Source organism: Solanum verrucosum, unplaced genomic scaffold (genome assembly GCF_900185275.1).
Source record: "Solanum verrucosum unplaced genomic scaffold, falcon-dt-bn FXZP01000025.1, whole genome shotgun sequence".
Lineage (NCBI taxonomy): Eukaryota > Viridiplantae > Streptophyta > Magnoliopsida > Solanales > Solanaceae > Solanum > Solanum verrucosum.
Genome location: NW_026020239.1, coordinates 18,666 through 35,008, shown reverse-complemented (window position 1 = coordinate 35,008; position 16,343 = coordinate 18,666). Strand labels below are relative to the sequence as shown.

General features: G+C 32.6%; 1 protein-coding gene across 3 annotated transcripts; it reads right to left on the bottom strand.

Annotated features, from left to right (window-relative positions):
• Window positions 1-4,320: 4,320 nt before the first annotated feature.
• On the bottom strand, window positions 4,321-13,538 carry LOC125832811 (cytochrome P450 97B2, chloroplastic). Of its 3 annotated transcripts, none has more exons than XM_049512004.1 (14): window positions 13,303-13,538; window positions 11,345-11,525; window positions 10,514-10,621; window positions 9,746-9,830; window positions 8,320-8,558; window positions 7,889-8,062; window positions 7,244-7,291; window positions 7,050-7,109; window positions 6,736-6,822; window positions 6,367-6,455; window positions 5,518-5,609; window positions 5,176-5,237; window positions 4,869-5,018; window positions 4,321-4,784 (listed from the first exon to the last, which is right to left on the bottom strand). In XM_049512004.1, exons 1-14 carry the CDS (start codon window positions 13,425-13,427, stop codon window positions 4,563-4,565), a joined length of 1,722 nt encoding a protein of 573 aa, XP_049367961.1. In that variant the 5' UTR covers window positions 13,428-13,538; the 3' UTR covers window positions 4,321-4,562. The 3 variants fall into 3 exon arrangements, with proteins under 3 accessions (XP_049367961.1, XP_049367960.1, XP_049367962.1); XM_049512003.1 differs by having other exon boundaries at window positions 11,345-11,540; window positions 13,303-13,521; XM_049512005.1 differs by lacking the exons at window positions 7,050-7,109; window positions 7,244-7,291 and having other exon boundaries at window positions 11,345-11,540; window positions 13,303-13,521.
• Window positions 13,539-16,343: the final 2,805 nt, after the last annotated feature.

Sequence of the window (16,343 nt, the reverse complement as noted above, 5' to 3'; positions counted from 1 at the left end):
AAGAGACAAGGTAAAGTGAATTTATATAATTATGGGTGGCAGCTCAGGGGTTAAAATACCTAGCATGGATCGATCCTAATTATTGTGCTTAAGGGTGGCAGCTCAGGGGTGGTAATACCTAGCATGGGTCGATCCCAATTTATATTATTATGGGTGGCAGCCCAGGGGCTAAAAGCCTAACATGGGTCGATCCCGATTTGTATATTTATGAGGACCACATCCCAGGGGTTAAATTGCCTAGCATGGGTCATCCTCTCCTACCACTGATCAGTTGTTCATTGTGTCATGTGCTATAGAGTCTATAAAGAAAAGATGAGTAAACTAAAGCCAAGAATGTAATGTACATGATTCCTCAAGTATAACCAAAGAATGTAATGTACATAATTCCACAAGTATAAGCAAAGGTGAATGTAATGTACATGAGTCCTCAAGTATAGGTAGAGGTGAATGTAAGGTATGTGATTCCACAAGTATGATCAAAGGTGGTCTCTTAACCTTATCTATACAGAATATTTGTGCATTTGTACCTAATTTCACTTGAGCTCTTATTTTACATATGGTTACTTTATGCCTTACATATTCAGTACATTCCTTTGTGCTGACGTCCCTCCTGGGGATGTTGTGTTTCATGCCATAGGTGCAGGTAGTCAAGCTAATAGAATCTCTCAATATAAGCATAGGATACTCAACGACCTTTGGTGAGTTCTAGGTTGCTTCAGGGCTTTGCCAAGTCTCTAGCATATATATTAGTTAAGGGGTATGATGGGGTCCTGTCCCGTTATAAGCTAAGTGTTTATCTTTTAGAGGCTTTGTAGACTAAATGTCAAAGTAAAGCGTGGTTATGTCTTGTCTAGTAATTAAGGCTTCAACGGCCTAGCATGTACATTTATTTTGGGGCCTATCTATGTTGACCTTTTATCAAGGTACTTGACCTATACTCATCAAATATTTATAGTTATCATAGTTTTATGTACGATAAGCACAAGTCATAAGTTGGTTCTCTCGGGCCTTTAGGGCATCGGGTGCCTATCCGTCTCAATGGGACTTGAGGCATGACAACATACTGATTTTAATACAAATTCAGAAAGGATACAAAAATTCTAGAAAAAAAACTATAAAAACAAAACAAACAAATAGGAAGTTGTTCTTCCTATAAATAAAATACATAACTAGTAGGAATACCTTTGGGATGCATATAAATTAGGAACAAATACAAGATTCATAAACTATGGAACGTGAGATTTTGAATGAATACAAATATTAATAGCATACATACTAGTTTGAATACTAATTGAGAAAGGATACAAAATTCTGAAAAAAACTATAAATACAAAACAAACTAATATGAAATTGTTGTTCCTCAACTTGGTCTTCAGCAAGGTTTTTGAAATCTTCAGCACCCAAAATAAAAATTATTAATAGTGTCTCTACCCTTGCTGACATTGCTATCTTGAATTTAAATGTGGGTAGAATCATGAACAAACTTAGATCTCCTCTCTTGAGCCATTTTAGCCGCAGAGCCTACATTTTCGAATAATCCTTGAGTAATACATAAATCCAAAGAGGGAAAATCCTCAAAAAGTTGATGATTATATGGGATACCTCTTGTAGTTCTCTTTGAATCAAGCATTGGAGTGCAATCTTTGTATTTTTCCATTATCTAAAACTGTAACTGAAAATGGAGAGATTGAAAAACACAAGAACGCACAAAAATCTAAATAACTTCAGATGAAAACATAGAATAATAGAATACAAAAAAATCGAAAACAAATCCCTAAAAATCTGAAGAAATCCTAAAGGATGTATTTCGAACTTATGCTTACCTTAATCAGTGGATTGTATGATTGTGGAATTGTGATGTACATATCTATGAAGATTTTGCCAATTTCTGGGGAAAAAAATCATGCAATATTTTAGAGAGAAAAGCGGGAGAAAGAAGTTTCGGAAGAAGTATCGAGGGAATGGGGTGATGGAATTTTGCCATTTTTTTAAGACGGAGAAGGGCATAAAATGCCCCTCAACTATTTGAATTGGTACAAAACTATCCTTCATCCATCTTTGGGCCCCCAAATACCTCTAACGTTAATCTTTTGGCTCAAAAATACTCTTATGTCTAACAGATCATACTTATTAGGTGGATGAAGGGTAATATCGTACCAAATCTCATAGTTTAAGGGCATTTGAGGCCCTTTTTCCGTTAAAATAATTTAAAATTATTTAATATATAAGCTCATATGATTGACTTGATTTTGCATTTCATAGTAAATTTTTAAAAAAAGTAAGGGATCTACTCTCTACACTCCCCCCCCCCCCCAACTTCCTATCTCTTCCATTTTTGTTTTCTATTTGGATCTTGTCCACCATTTTAATTTTTTTTCAATTTATGACAAACAAGAAAAAAAAATAACGATACATTCATATATAAATAATTAGTTCAATAAAAAGATGACTTAATTAAGTAAATATGTATGAATATTACATTTTTCTTTTGTGTGTACCTAAAATTCAAAAAAAGAGAATAAAAATAATCTTTTCTATTATCCCCGTCCTCATCCCACCATAACAATAATACAAATTAAAAGAATATAAACATGTGAGTTCATTTCAAGTTTGAGTTTCGGATATCCTAATTAAGAATAAGAGATTAAAAAAAGAATAAAAGAAAAAATGAACAAGACATTTGGATTATTGATAGAGAAGTTTATATTAATGAAAATAATATTTTTTTGATGGACAATCAATCGGGGCAAGTATGGATTTTAGTTGGATCCTCATTTATGAGTTGGAATACGTTATAATAAATTGTGTGTTGATTTAAAATAGGCCAATAGGAAGATATCATGAAATTAATTATTTTTTCAATATTATTTTCAAGTGTATCGGGTCAAAATATGAACCATATATTGTTTTATAAAAAAAAAAATTAAAAAACATTTTTATTATTTATTTGAGAAGGGTTTAAATTTGGACCAATCACATTAAGCAATATAATAAATAAATATTTAATAATTTTACTTTAAGTGAACTATTAAAAATAAGTGCAAATATGAGACAATGGATTAACATCAAGGATATTTTTTAGCCAAAAAGTGGACGTCAAGGTATTTTAGGGGTGAAAGGTGAATGGATGGTAATTTTATACTAATTAAAATACTTCAGGGGCATTTTAGATCCTTCTCCAGAAAAAAAAATCATGCAATATTTTAGAGGGAGAGGCGGGAGAAAGAAGGTTTGAAAGAATCATGGAGGGATTGGAATGATGGAATTGAACGATAGAGAATATGGGTAATTAATTTGAGCCCAAAACGTGGGATTCAGTTGAGATAATTTAGGATTAAAATACACTTAATTTTCTATATAATTAAAATATTGTCTTTTTTAATAATATTTTTAAAGTAGGACAATTTTCAATAAATAAGTTAGGAATCTTGACTAGTTAGCAAATTTTTTTACTACTAAATAAACTCATATCCGGTCCATTATACTAATTCGTGTTTAATAGTCCACTGTTCATACTCATATCAAATTACAATAGTTAAAAAGATTATTTCTATGAATGAATCTGAGATTGAAGGTTTGAGTTCATTGTTTGGGTTTAAGGCTTAAAATTTAATTCCAAAGGTTGATTGTTGTTGACAAACTCGTGAAGTAATTCTTTGTGTGTTGGAATTCAAAAATAGCTACTTATTTCAAAACTTGTTGGTGAGAAATTTCCAGCTATTGTTGGGTTCTTCAAGTGCAAAAATATTATGTTATGGAAAATTGCTTAGATATGGTAATTGAAGCTTGAAATGGCTATTACAATTCCACCACCAATGTCGACCTATGTTGATTTTAAATGGATAATTTGGGTTGAAATTAGGGATTTGAGGTGCATACCGAGAAATCATTAGTTTGGAAGGTAAAAGGTGCATGTTTCATAACGATGGAGGTAGAAATGGCAGGATAGTAAAGTGAAAGATAAAGCTAGCTTTTAAATGAAAGTTGATCATTTTCCCTAAAAAGAAAATGATTTGCTGAGGCGAAAAAAAAATTTGCAAATTTCTACCAAGATAACTAGAAGTTCCAACTAATGAGAAGCCTAATGAACTTAAAAGGGGATCAAAGCCCGGCAGGAATTACTTATTTTTCGAGACCCTGATATAAATTCTATCCATATATTATCTGATCGCAAGTCAGTTATATGAAAATTAATACATGAACAACCTGTTCCTTATCTAGCTACCAAACGACGCCTAATTGCTTAACCTTGAGAAATGATGCCATTCTGTTCGCTTCTCTTCAAGTATTTGCTTTTAATTAAAAGGATGAAAAGACTTTGGCACAAAATTTTCGTTCTTTATATTCAAAAGATACATGATTTAAGCATACGAGTAATAGGTGTCATCTATATTGATGCAAGTTGTTCCCTCCTACAAACATAATACAAGAAAATACAACTCTTGGGTGAATCCCTTCACTGCTGTTATGGATTCTCTTCCACAGAGAACGAACACCGTCATTATTTTCCAAGAGTAATACACTTGCCAGAATTGTGAATATTATCTACAAACTGAAGATCATCAAACATTTGATCTCTTCTTTAATTTACACCACAAGCCAGTTTTCGTGTGAATAGTCGCCCCCGTAACGAGTTCTACATCCTCAGGAGACCCTTTCAGTTCCACATCAAACTTTTGCAACAACATTGCCAATGCTATTGTTGACTCCATAAGTGCAAATTGGTCACCAACACATTTTCTTGGTCCCCCACCAAAAGGCAAGAAAGCAAAGTCTGATATAATCTGATTACAAAGACGATAAACGCATTGGTAAAAACATAGATTCTGGAAATGAATCTAGTTTTTAAAAAGTTAACAGAATGGCACCTCATTTGGATATAATGCTCCAGGACTTCTAGATGGATCAAAACCTGCCCAGCCTTCAATGCCTTGACTTTCCTTTTGTACTAGGAACCTCTCGGGTTCAAATTCATTAGGTTTGTCCCAGAAATATGGTGACCTATGAAGATTATATACCTGCTTGGATGTGCTTAAGTGTCAATAGATTTCATCAAGATATTACCAACCACTGGTTCAATTCGTAAAGACTCAAGAAGACATTACTCACAGTCGCACAAGAACTTAATACTTTGGAGAAAACTAACAAAGTAAAGGTAAGGAAATGAAAACTGACAGATAGGAAAACATCAGTGCCAGCTGGAATTTCGTATCCATTCTTGTCGCCATTATAGCCCCCTGAGGAGTAAAATAAAGTCTCAACCTTGATAACAATAGGGTGGGGAAACACAATGATTATACTCTTTTCACAGGGTTTTGACCCTTGATAAAGAAGAAATCAAAAGAGTGGAACAAATGTGCCAGAGTTTGCAAATGGAATGAGAGCCACAGCCCACAGATACAGCTGTGTTAGAGGGCATATAAATGCCCATAGCAATAAGGGAAATATGTACAAGACTAATTGAGCCAAGTTCCCAAAACTAGGAGTAGATAACCAAAGCAGTGTTAGGAATCTTACCTGGTAGTATATCTGATGAAAGGGAACGTCTAATAAGCAATGGAGGTTGTGGATACAAGCGCAATGACTCCACAACAATAAGTCGCAAATATCTGAAACAATGGAAGTATGATATAGCATCAAGAAGCACTACAGATCATGCAAAAGAAAACCTCAAATTTTATGTAACTAATAATAGGTAACCCTTAAAAACTTCATCTCATTACTAAATAATAATATATCCAGGAGACCAAGACTGGCTGCAGCAGTCTGTCTTTTCAATTTAGCTGTATAACAAACCATTGTTTGCCAATCTATGATTTTTCCTAGTTACTTCATTTCACGTGATTTTGCCTTGCTCTCCTCTACTTTCCAGGTTAATGATTGTGGTTTTTCAACTGTAAGGACATGTCTTCCTCATTGGTCTTAACCATCTTAATTCCATTTAGTCTCTCTATAATCACTGTTTTAACTGTTAGCCAGTTATTGTTCATTCCTTACCTTATTCTTTTCAGATTGCGCATCTTCCATTGTAACATTCTTATTTAAGCAATTACTAAATTTACGAAAGCATCATTATTCAACGAATTGCATATGATCCTATTGCCTCATTTAACACCAGTAGAAACTGTTTGTAACTTTAACATCTCAAGATAAACATGAAAAACACTTTCAATAGATGTCTTCGCTACTTCAACTCAAGAAAATAGGTCATCTTAAAACTACGGAAAGAGTGAGCATATCAAACTATGTTAAAAAGGAGCATAGGCACACTGAGGGGAAGTACAGAGGTTTACATTTTGAGAGAAAATGTCATAAGAAGTGATTGCTCCTTGTAAAATAACCAGTACTATAAGCTCGATAACTTACTCTAATTTTTTAAGAGACTCGAAGGTCGTCCTTCCCTGACCAAGCACTGCATCAATCTCTGACTGCGCTTTCTTCATTTTGACTGGATGCTTCAGGATAATTTATAAAAGTGAGATTAGCCACAATGTTCATTTGGAGTAAAACAAATCAACTTAAGGAGATCCATTAAAACTGAAGAAAAGAGGTGTGAAGTGGAAAATGGGAGAATGACAAGTACATTATAGGTAAGGGACTTGAAAACTCCATATTCAAACTTGTAATTTTTTAAACTCAAACAATTACAACCTTTAACGTGACAAGTTCTTATTTATGTATTTCCTTTTTGCAACAGTGTAGAAGATATTTATTTTGGGTTGTAATGACCCATACTTGTGCAAGGAGGAAAACAGCCCACGTAAGAACGGCAGCAGTTGTTTCATGTCCAGCAATCAGCATCGTCATCAAGTCATCTCGTAGCTGTCCAAAGAAATTAGTGACAGGGTTGAGATTGTGCAATAAACTACTTACACTCCATGAATTTTGGTCCACAAAAAATATCCTATGAATACCCTCGTGCATTCCATTATGTTATTGAGGAACCAGTCTTACTTGTGTAAATAAAACACACATAAAATTTGGTGACTGTGACAATTTTCTCTCACTTTATGACAGAAAGTTTACAGAAAAGGAACACGATATTTTACCTGACGATCATCAACATCAACACCCCTCATATCAACTAAAAACCGCAAAAGACTTGCATCCTGCAAACTTCAAAAGTTACAATACCAAGACTCGCTGGTCTGAATTTTGCAATGCTCTGTAAAATTGTTTGTATACACTTTGCATACCAGCTAACAAAAAAGAAATAGAAGAAGAGAAAAAATAAGCAAAAAACCTTAAGATTTAAGTAGTCCCTTTGCTGTAGTTTCTCAACATCTGTTTCCTGTGAAAAAATGTAACAAGAATTAAGCTATGGTGCACTATAATTCTTATAGTATTTATAAACATCTGCAAAGGTCCTTTATTTTGTATCTCTTAGTTGGTCAACTATATGAATCCTCTGTGTCCATACGCTCTATTCAGGTCCATTTCATTCCAATACTACATAAGATGTTTTTCAAGGTTAATCAGGGTCTTGAAAACTAGAGATTCACCAACACTCACATTTATCCATTCACGGGCATGCGAGTCTCTAAACAAAATTAGAAGACTTGGAAAACATCAACAACATGATGAAGCACTGCTTCTATGCACCCAAAGATATGCCTGATTATTTACTTAGAGAATTTATTTAACAATGCAAGTATTATTGGCTTGTGATATATGTAAGATCCTAAAGAATACAGATCACCAAACAAGCCTGGCTTCTCATGAAAACAGCAAACCATACTAACTTATAGAAGTACAATCAGATAAGTGTAACAACAAATTTTTTTGCCATTATGGCACATGTAGTCAACTTGAGTGGAACAAACCAACTATCAACCATAAGGCAAGAACAAGAACAGATAAAGGCACTATCCATCCTCTCAAGTCTCACCTGCCTGGTCTCTTTTGCATTTTGTATAAGTCCATCAAGGCAATCATTAATGACCTTCAGATCACTTTGGAACTTCCGCTGCCGCGGAACTAACCATCTTGCCAGAGGGATATTCCAATAGGGGATGTAGAAAGTAGAACGATGCTCAGCTTCAAAAAGTGTACCATACACAGCCTGCAAATTTCACTAAAAGAAAGCATCAGTTTTTGATTGGGAGGAAGTAGATGAGAGAAGATAGAAGAGTATCTGCCGTGTCGAAATTGTTGAAATTGTTTGTCAGCTGTTAGAAAAGCAAATGTGCATTCTTTACTCCAGAACTATAAGATTAGAGAAAAACATGGCATGCTAATAATATACTTAATGCTTCAGCATATTGAGAAAGTAACCGAAGTATCTTCCTGAAAATAAGGAATTTAGTTGCATAGTCAGACCTTAATAACTGGAGACTCTTTTGTGATGGAACCGAAGTCATAATTGAAAACACCAAGCCCAATAATATCTAGTGCTAAATTTGAGAATTCTGTCTCGAGATCCAACTCAATTAGCTTCCCTCCTCCTGACTCTTCTTGTTCAATAAGCTTATCAAATTTCAACATTGTTCTTTCAGCACATTCAGTGAATACTTTAGCCATAGCTTCTAGGTATGATGAGTGGAATCCAGGGGCAATAACTGTCAATCACAGGAGAGCTAGTCAAATTATTTGAAGTGTACAAATGTTCGCACATGAATCCACATGCTTGTATCTATACATCTAATATATAAGTACAAAGGAAAAAGAATGCACAAATGACTAATAGAACAGAAGCAAATCAAGGATTTTAATCTGATGGATTTAACTTTTAAATTACGGGTTCGAAATCTTTCAATGGATTTTGTTATTTATATATATATATATATATATGTTCCGTTTAAAACATATCAGGTTCAATTGAACCTGTATCTCTAACGCTACATCCGCCACTGGATAATAAAAGTTATTCTGACTCTTCATAACCCACACAAAGGCATAAGGATCTCAAATGGCACCTCAACTTTCTCTGTCGTGTGGGATCACAAAAGCTTAGTTTTGTCTTAATACTCCTTTACCTTGAAATATTGGGAGACAGAGAAAAGCACCAATTACCAAGATGATCCTTTTTCTCTTTGGCTACACATAATTTTCTAAAAAGGATAGGGAATTTGAGTCTCCCTGAATTATGTTCCTAATGTTATCTTTTTCTTGTTTTGTTTTTGTGTTGAGGCAGGAGGGGAAGTCTAAGTCGGCTGAATGCCACCATCCATGCAATCAATAGAATTGTTTGTTTGTATAGAACTGAAGCAGAACACAATCATCTCATAATTTATTAGTAGCTTCATCCTCCTCTCTAAAACTTTTATTGGAATACTCATCTATTAGTCATTTTCCTACCTCATTTGACTAGTGATGAGTATCATGACGACACCTCTATGTTTCTGAAACACTGGAACTTTGTGCAGCCTAACTTCGTATCCTAGAGGAAAGTTGAAAGCAAGTGGTGCTACCCTTGATAACAAAAAGGCTATCAGATAACTTTGATGTCAGACATTATTCAAATTATCCAGTCAGAAAGGCATTGCACTTCTGTTGCATAACCGATTTAACACAGCACTATTCTATTTGACCATTCAAAAGACAGAAAAGAGCAGGTATCAAAAGATATGGGAAAGCAGTATCCTTCATCATGGATAAGTTTTGTAATTAGTAAGGGTCAAGCTTGACTACATCAACCGATATATCAGTCAATAATTTCTGCTGCAGGATTATTGGCAACCTTTAGCAGATTATATGGGGAACAAAGTGGGCAGAACCAGGCCAATCCCATACAACACATGCTTACCTCTTCTTCTCTGTTTCCAAGTATCAAGGTCAGCAGGTATCAGCCCTTTTCCCATGATTGGTTCCAAGATTTCAGCAAGGACCCCCTGGTTAGAAATAAGAAGAGCCGAATTACAACATAAAATAGAGTAAGTTGACTGAGTTTCTTGCTGTTGTGCCACTATAAAAATTAACTTCTATCAGCTAATGTAAGTATTAACAAGAGTTCCTTTTCTACCTAACAATTAAAAAGGAAAAAGAAAGGCCATAAGCAAGTTCTTAATAACTTTTGTTTTTTTAAGAAAGAACAAGGCCTGGAATTATTATGGTTTGAAATTGATAGACAGATATGCAATAAAAAACTGTAAATGTGTAATATCAAGATTAAATTATCATACGTTAGTTTGAGTTCTTGCATAAATTAAATTTCTCCATCAAAGAACAAGGAAAATTATTTTGGATGCATCATATAACAAAGTAACTAACTTAATGAAGAACCAAGGAGAAATTACTAGTTGTCTAGAGGTTCCGCTGATACTCCACTTCTTGCAATATTGATTTGCAAATATAATCAAATCTAATAACCAATTCAGATGATTAACTCCCTACACGAATCAATTGCATCCCTTCTATGCAGCAAAATCAGAAAAAGAATGAATAAGAGATGATGTGCAAAGCAACACCTGATAATCAGAGGCAAGTTAAGATATGAGAATATACAAGAGCAGACAACCTTAGATATGCTAAAGAATGAACAAGAGAATTACAAAGAACAAAAGGGGTACAATACCTTGTCATAAGAAAATGCATTCTCACGAAGAATATGCCGAGCAACAATGGGATCTGATACAACAACAAATGCCTTTGGTCCAAAAGCAAGTTTATAGACTGATCCATACTGTCAGCTCAACCAAAAGAAGGAAGAAAATTAAATTTCACCAAGAAAATAGGGGGACAAAAATGAAGAGAAAAGTCGTACAGTATTTGCATTAGATACCTTTTCTAGGGAAAAACCTACAAGTAAGTTCATCCATTTTCTCATTATAAAAATATTAAGAAATTAGTCAGCTTTGATATGAATAATACTCAACATATCCTAGCAAATTCTTGGCTGGTTTTTATTAATATAACTAAAGACCAATACATGTTTGGCACCTTTGTTCTGCATAACCAATTCATTCTAAAAAAGCTGGTAACTATCAAAGTAATCCTGTTGGTGCAGACACATCATAAATCCACATTATCAGTCTCTTCTCCATCATGATACTTCAAATCTCTATTTTCTCACATTTTCTGCCAAATGATGCAGATTTTTTCTTGCTTTGATAAAAGTTATGCAACAACCAACACTCGACAACTTTTCGTCCAAAACAATATTGTGTGCCCTCTGACCATTGAGAACTGAATTTTTAAAAATATAGTACAAAACTAAATTGTGTCTCTTGCTCAAAGGCTATGTTGCTCGGACTCTTCAAAAATGTCAACGAGTGTGTGTCGGATTCTCCCAGAATAGTTATTTTTGGAAAATCCAATAGAGGTTTGACATCGAAAGTAAAGAGTCCGAGCAACGTAGTTCAAAGGTATACAGAGATAAGAGAGAGTATCATACTAAGGCTATTACCTTTAGGAACCAATCATACAATGAGAAAAAAAGTGGGCGGTCGAAAAGGTCAGTCACTGCCCCTTCTGCGATAGGCATTGACCCAATTTTCCCCCCACTCAACAGATCAGTGAGGAGGTTGCTAGCATTATCAAATAAATTCATCTTTGTTTTTGGTTCATCTGTGCCTGTGGACTGACATCTGCATTTCATAGTCCTCAATTTCAGCCAAAAAACATTGCCAAATATATTCATTAGATGCCACAAAAGATAAAGAGTATATCTTATTTCAATCAACATGACTATACTCCAGAAGGACTAAAAAGGTAGAACATGTGCTTATGATGCTGGTAAGCAGGGGGAGGAGCTAGAGTGTTGGTCACAGGCTCGATTGAACCCAATAGCTCTGGTTCAAACCCTATATCTGTCTTACGAATTCATTGAATACAGAACAGCAACAACAACATACCCAGTGAAATCCCACAAAGTCATTGAATATACAACAACAACAACAACATATCTAGTGAAATCTCACAAAGTCATTGAATATACAACAACAACAACAACAACATACCAACAACAACATACCAAGTGAAATCTCACAAAGTCATTGAATATACAACAACATACCCAGTGAAATCTCACAAATTCATTGAATATACAACAACAACAACAACATACCCAGTGAAATCTCTCAAAGTCATTGAATATACAACAACAACAACATACCCTGTGAAATCTCACAAAGTAATTGAATATACAACAAGAACAGCATACCTAGTAAAATCTCAAAAAGTCATTGAATATACAACAACAACAACAACATACCCAGTGAAATCCGACAAAGTCAATGAATATACAACAACAACAACATACCTAGTGAAATCTCACAAAGTTCCCAGTGAAATTCCACAAAGTGGGTCTAGGAAGGATAGAGTATATACAGACCTTACCACTATTTCTATGAGGTAGAAAGATTATTTCTGAAAGACCCTTGGCTCAAGCAAATCAATGCAGTAACTAAAAGAAACAACGTTAATGCAGAGAAACATGACAACTAATAGCAAAACAATGGGGAGAATATATGTAAGGAACCGTAACAACAACAACTTTTTTTGGGTGTATAGCTCAGTTGGTAGAGCATTGGGCTTTTAACCTAATGGTCGCAGGTTCATAAAATGAAAATCTGTATGTCCAATTTGAATCGACCTCAATGGATCTATTTCTGAAAGACCCTTGGCTCAAGCAAATCAATGCAGTAACTAAAAGAAACAACATTAATGCAGAGAAACATGACAACTAATAGCAAAACAATGGGGAGCATATATGTAAGGAACCGTAACAACAACAACACAGTGTGATCACCTAAACACAACAAACTGAGACTACATGAAAAGACTAATACTACGAGCAACACAATGCTCTATACACCACCAAGCCAAATACATGAATAGGTAAAGGCGAAGCCAGAATTAGAAGTTTGGCGATTCTAAATTATAGTATAGAAGAGAAAAATATTACAAAACATGAAAAACACTTTTGTTGATAGTCGGGTTAGAACCCACAACTCTAGCATGAAAAGCATTTTCATTCAAGCCTTTTCCTTACCACTGAACCGTCAATCAATTTTCTTTGGGATTCACAAGTTAACATACATAAATATTTGTTTTGATTTTTTAATATAAATACAAAAAAGCTATTGGGTTCGTCGGAACCACCAATTAGCTTCACCCTGTGAATAGGTAGTAATATTACAATTTTGAACTACCTACCTATCATACCCTCTTACCTAAGATCATTAAAGTTGCATCATATCTTATCTAATCACGTTTCCTCAATACTTGTTAAAAAGATTATGATAAGTAGGCAAAGCGTAGGAATAAAAAGTGGTAGAAAAATGAATGAAATTGAGTTAGTCAATTGGTGTAAAAGGTACAGAACCGCCATGGCCACTCACTAAACAAATTCATGACAGATACCTGATTGAAGACCTTTTTCGGGTAGACCCAGAAGTAGGATAAGAAGAGGGAAAGTGACGGAAAATTGAGTCACTCCGTCGATTCAACACAAGACAGGTGTTGCTGCTACAAAACCCAGTTGCCATTTTCTCTCAACTCAAACAAAACTATCTGTTGAGTGCTAGTGCTGATGGATAGAAAAGGTAGTGAAGCACACCACTACTACAAGTAATTAAACAACTGCCTTTTCATTTTCTTTTTCTTTTACTATAAATATATAAGTTGTTACTCCTTAATTTTGTTTTTTCTCTTCCTTCTTCTTCTAGTTTTCTGCATTGACAATCATTCTTGGTGTTTGGTAGCAATAAAGATGTTTTCAATTTGATTGATTAAATAAAAAAATTTTAAAATGAGAAAAATAATTTCCTTAAAGAAGTTAGAAAAAACAAGTTACATAACTGATATTTTAAGTTTTTTTTTTTTCTCATTTCATCTAATATCGAAAAAACAAGTTATATAAATGATATTACAAAGTTTATTATTTCTTACAAAAAGGGTCTAATATATCCCTCAATTTTGTCATTTAAAGTTGATATACTGCTTGTTATAAAAGTTGTTCTATATACATTTATGGTTATACAAATGGCTTATATATACACCTACCGTTACAAAAGAAACTCACATATACCCTTCATCTAAAGGAAGTGAAAATTTTAGTTTTAAATTTATTTTTTTGACTTTTAATTTTAAAAAATTTATGTAGGGGTGGATATATATGATCATTTTAGCAAAGTTCATGGTATATTTTAATCTTTTTCATACATAAATTTATTTTTGACTTCTTTGATTATAATTATTTTAGTTTCTTATTCTTTATTTTCTTTCATTCTTTAGTCTAAAAAAATTAATTTTAATTTTTTTGCAACTATATTGAAATTTAGTTTTTGTATTTGTAAAAAATAAAAATGGGACATCCATAATAAATTTTACAAGAAAATTAGTGATACATAATTAAATTTTACCATAAAAAATAAATTTAAATTAGTTGTTAAAACAAAAAAGTCAAAAAAAAAAATATGTGTGAGGAGGATCAAATATACCTCATATTATTATATATATTTTTTAAAATAATAATTAAAAAATTAAATTAAAATTATTTTTTTTTCATTTCCGTTAGAGGAAAAGGGTATACATGAGTTATTAGTATAACGATAAGGATATATATGAGTCACTTTCATAACGAGGGGTATATCAGGTTTAAATAGAAAACTGAGGGGTATATTAGGCTCTTTTCCCTTGTTTCTTTCTCATCCACCCAACACCCCCACCCAGCTACCTTTGACCATCCCAACTCCCCACCCCTAGAATGTTCACTCCCAATCATATCTCATCTCTGTAATGTTTTGCTAGGTAACATATAAATGTTCTTGAGATATATTTTATTTACCTTGCAAACATTAAAGGGAAAAGGGTGTGATATTAAGTTTATTATTTAGACTTGGTATATCTCTCGTTATGAAAGTGACTCATATATACCCTTACTATTATACAAATAACTTATATATACCATTTTCCTCTAACGGAAGTGAAAAATTAATTTTAATTTATTTTTTTAATTATTTAAAAAAAAAACTAAATAATTCATAGGAGTATATTTAATCATCCTCATACGTATTTTTTTGACTATTTTTTATTTGAATGACTAATTTAAATTTATTATTTTGATATTCAAATTTATTTATGTTTCATTAATATTCTTGTAAAATTTATTATAGATGATCAGGTTTTTTTTTCAAATACAAGAACTAAATTACAATATAGCCGAAAAGATAGTTTTAAATTATAATTAGCCACAAAAAAAATCGGTTTTAAATTTTTTCTTTACATTAAAGAATAAAAAAATAAGAATAAGTAACTCAAATAATGATAATCAAAGAAGTCAAAAAATAATTTATGTATGGAAAAGATTAAAATATACCTTGAACTTTGCTAGAAGGATCATATATACCCCTACATGATTTTTTTTAAAAAAAATTAAAAGTCAAAATATAAATTTAAAACTAATTTTTCACTTCTATTAAATGAAGGGAATATGGGAGCTCATTTTATAATGGTAGGGGTATATGTGAGTCGTTTGTATAACGGTAAGAGAATATATGAGTTACTTTCCTAACGAGGACATATCAGCTCCAAATAGCAAATTTGAGAGGTATAGGCCTTTTTCCCAACATTAAAAAAATAAGTAATTAACTCACTTATTGTTTAAGAAAATATCTTTATTCATACCAAACACACCCAGTCAAAAACACTTATTTTGAGAAAAATTCATATTTAAAAAAAATTAAGATGTTTGGTCAATCAATAAAATAGTTTTAGAAAATCCATCTCACATATAAATATTCTTGAAATAATTTTTACTTACCTATCAAACATTAAAAAATAAATAAATAATTCACTTATTTTTAAGAAAACATTTTCCTCTATTCCAAACTCATAAATGATAAAATTTACTCTTCAGGTTGTTTATAATAAATCAATATATATATATATATATATATATATATATATATAAAAAAATAATTATCAATTAATCATAATTAATTAATAAATATTTTCACATTATCAAATCACTTAATATATTAAATTACATTGAATTGATATAAATAGTATAATTTACATAAATCACATAGTGTAAAGAGTAAATTACATCATATCCCTACTTTTTTTTTCTAATTACAATAATCCCTTAAAATTTGTACCTTCCGGATACATTAATTCTAATACAAGAAAAATTGTTTTGTTGCGCTAAAAAGGGAATAAAATCTGAAAATTAATTAAATTCCATAAATTATGCTTATGTTTCTTCTTACTCTCAATCATACAGAGGCAAATTCTAATAGAATGAAGAAATTCAAAATTTCAAATTGCTCCCCCCGTTCAATGAAGAAACCTTTCAGATTTGATTCAAAAACTTTTGTCAAAATTTTGAGTAAGCAAGGTGAGTTATACAGGATACAAAGTGATGGAATTGTTGTTGGACAAACGATTTCCTTTTGAATCTT

What these genes read in the sequence shown, in the direction of transcription:
- LOC125832811 (XM_049512003.1), bottom strand. Translation starts at nt 13,427, where the DNA reads ATGGCAACTGGGTTTTGTAGCAGCAACACCTGTCTTGTGTTGAATCGA. An exon ending in ATGCAAAAGAGACCAGGCAG is followed by an intron (nt 7,292 to 7,888) that starts GTGAGACTTGAG and finishes ATTTTTTCACAG; the next exon opens with GAAACAGATGTTGAGAAACT. An exon ending in GAGCATTATATCCAAATGAG is followed by an intron (nt 4,785 to 4,868) that starts GTGCCATTCTGT and finishes CTTTGTAATCAG; the next exon opens with ATTATATCAGACTTTGCTTT.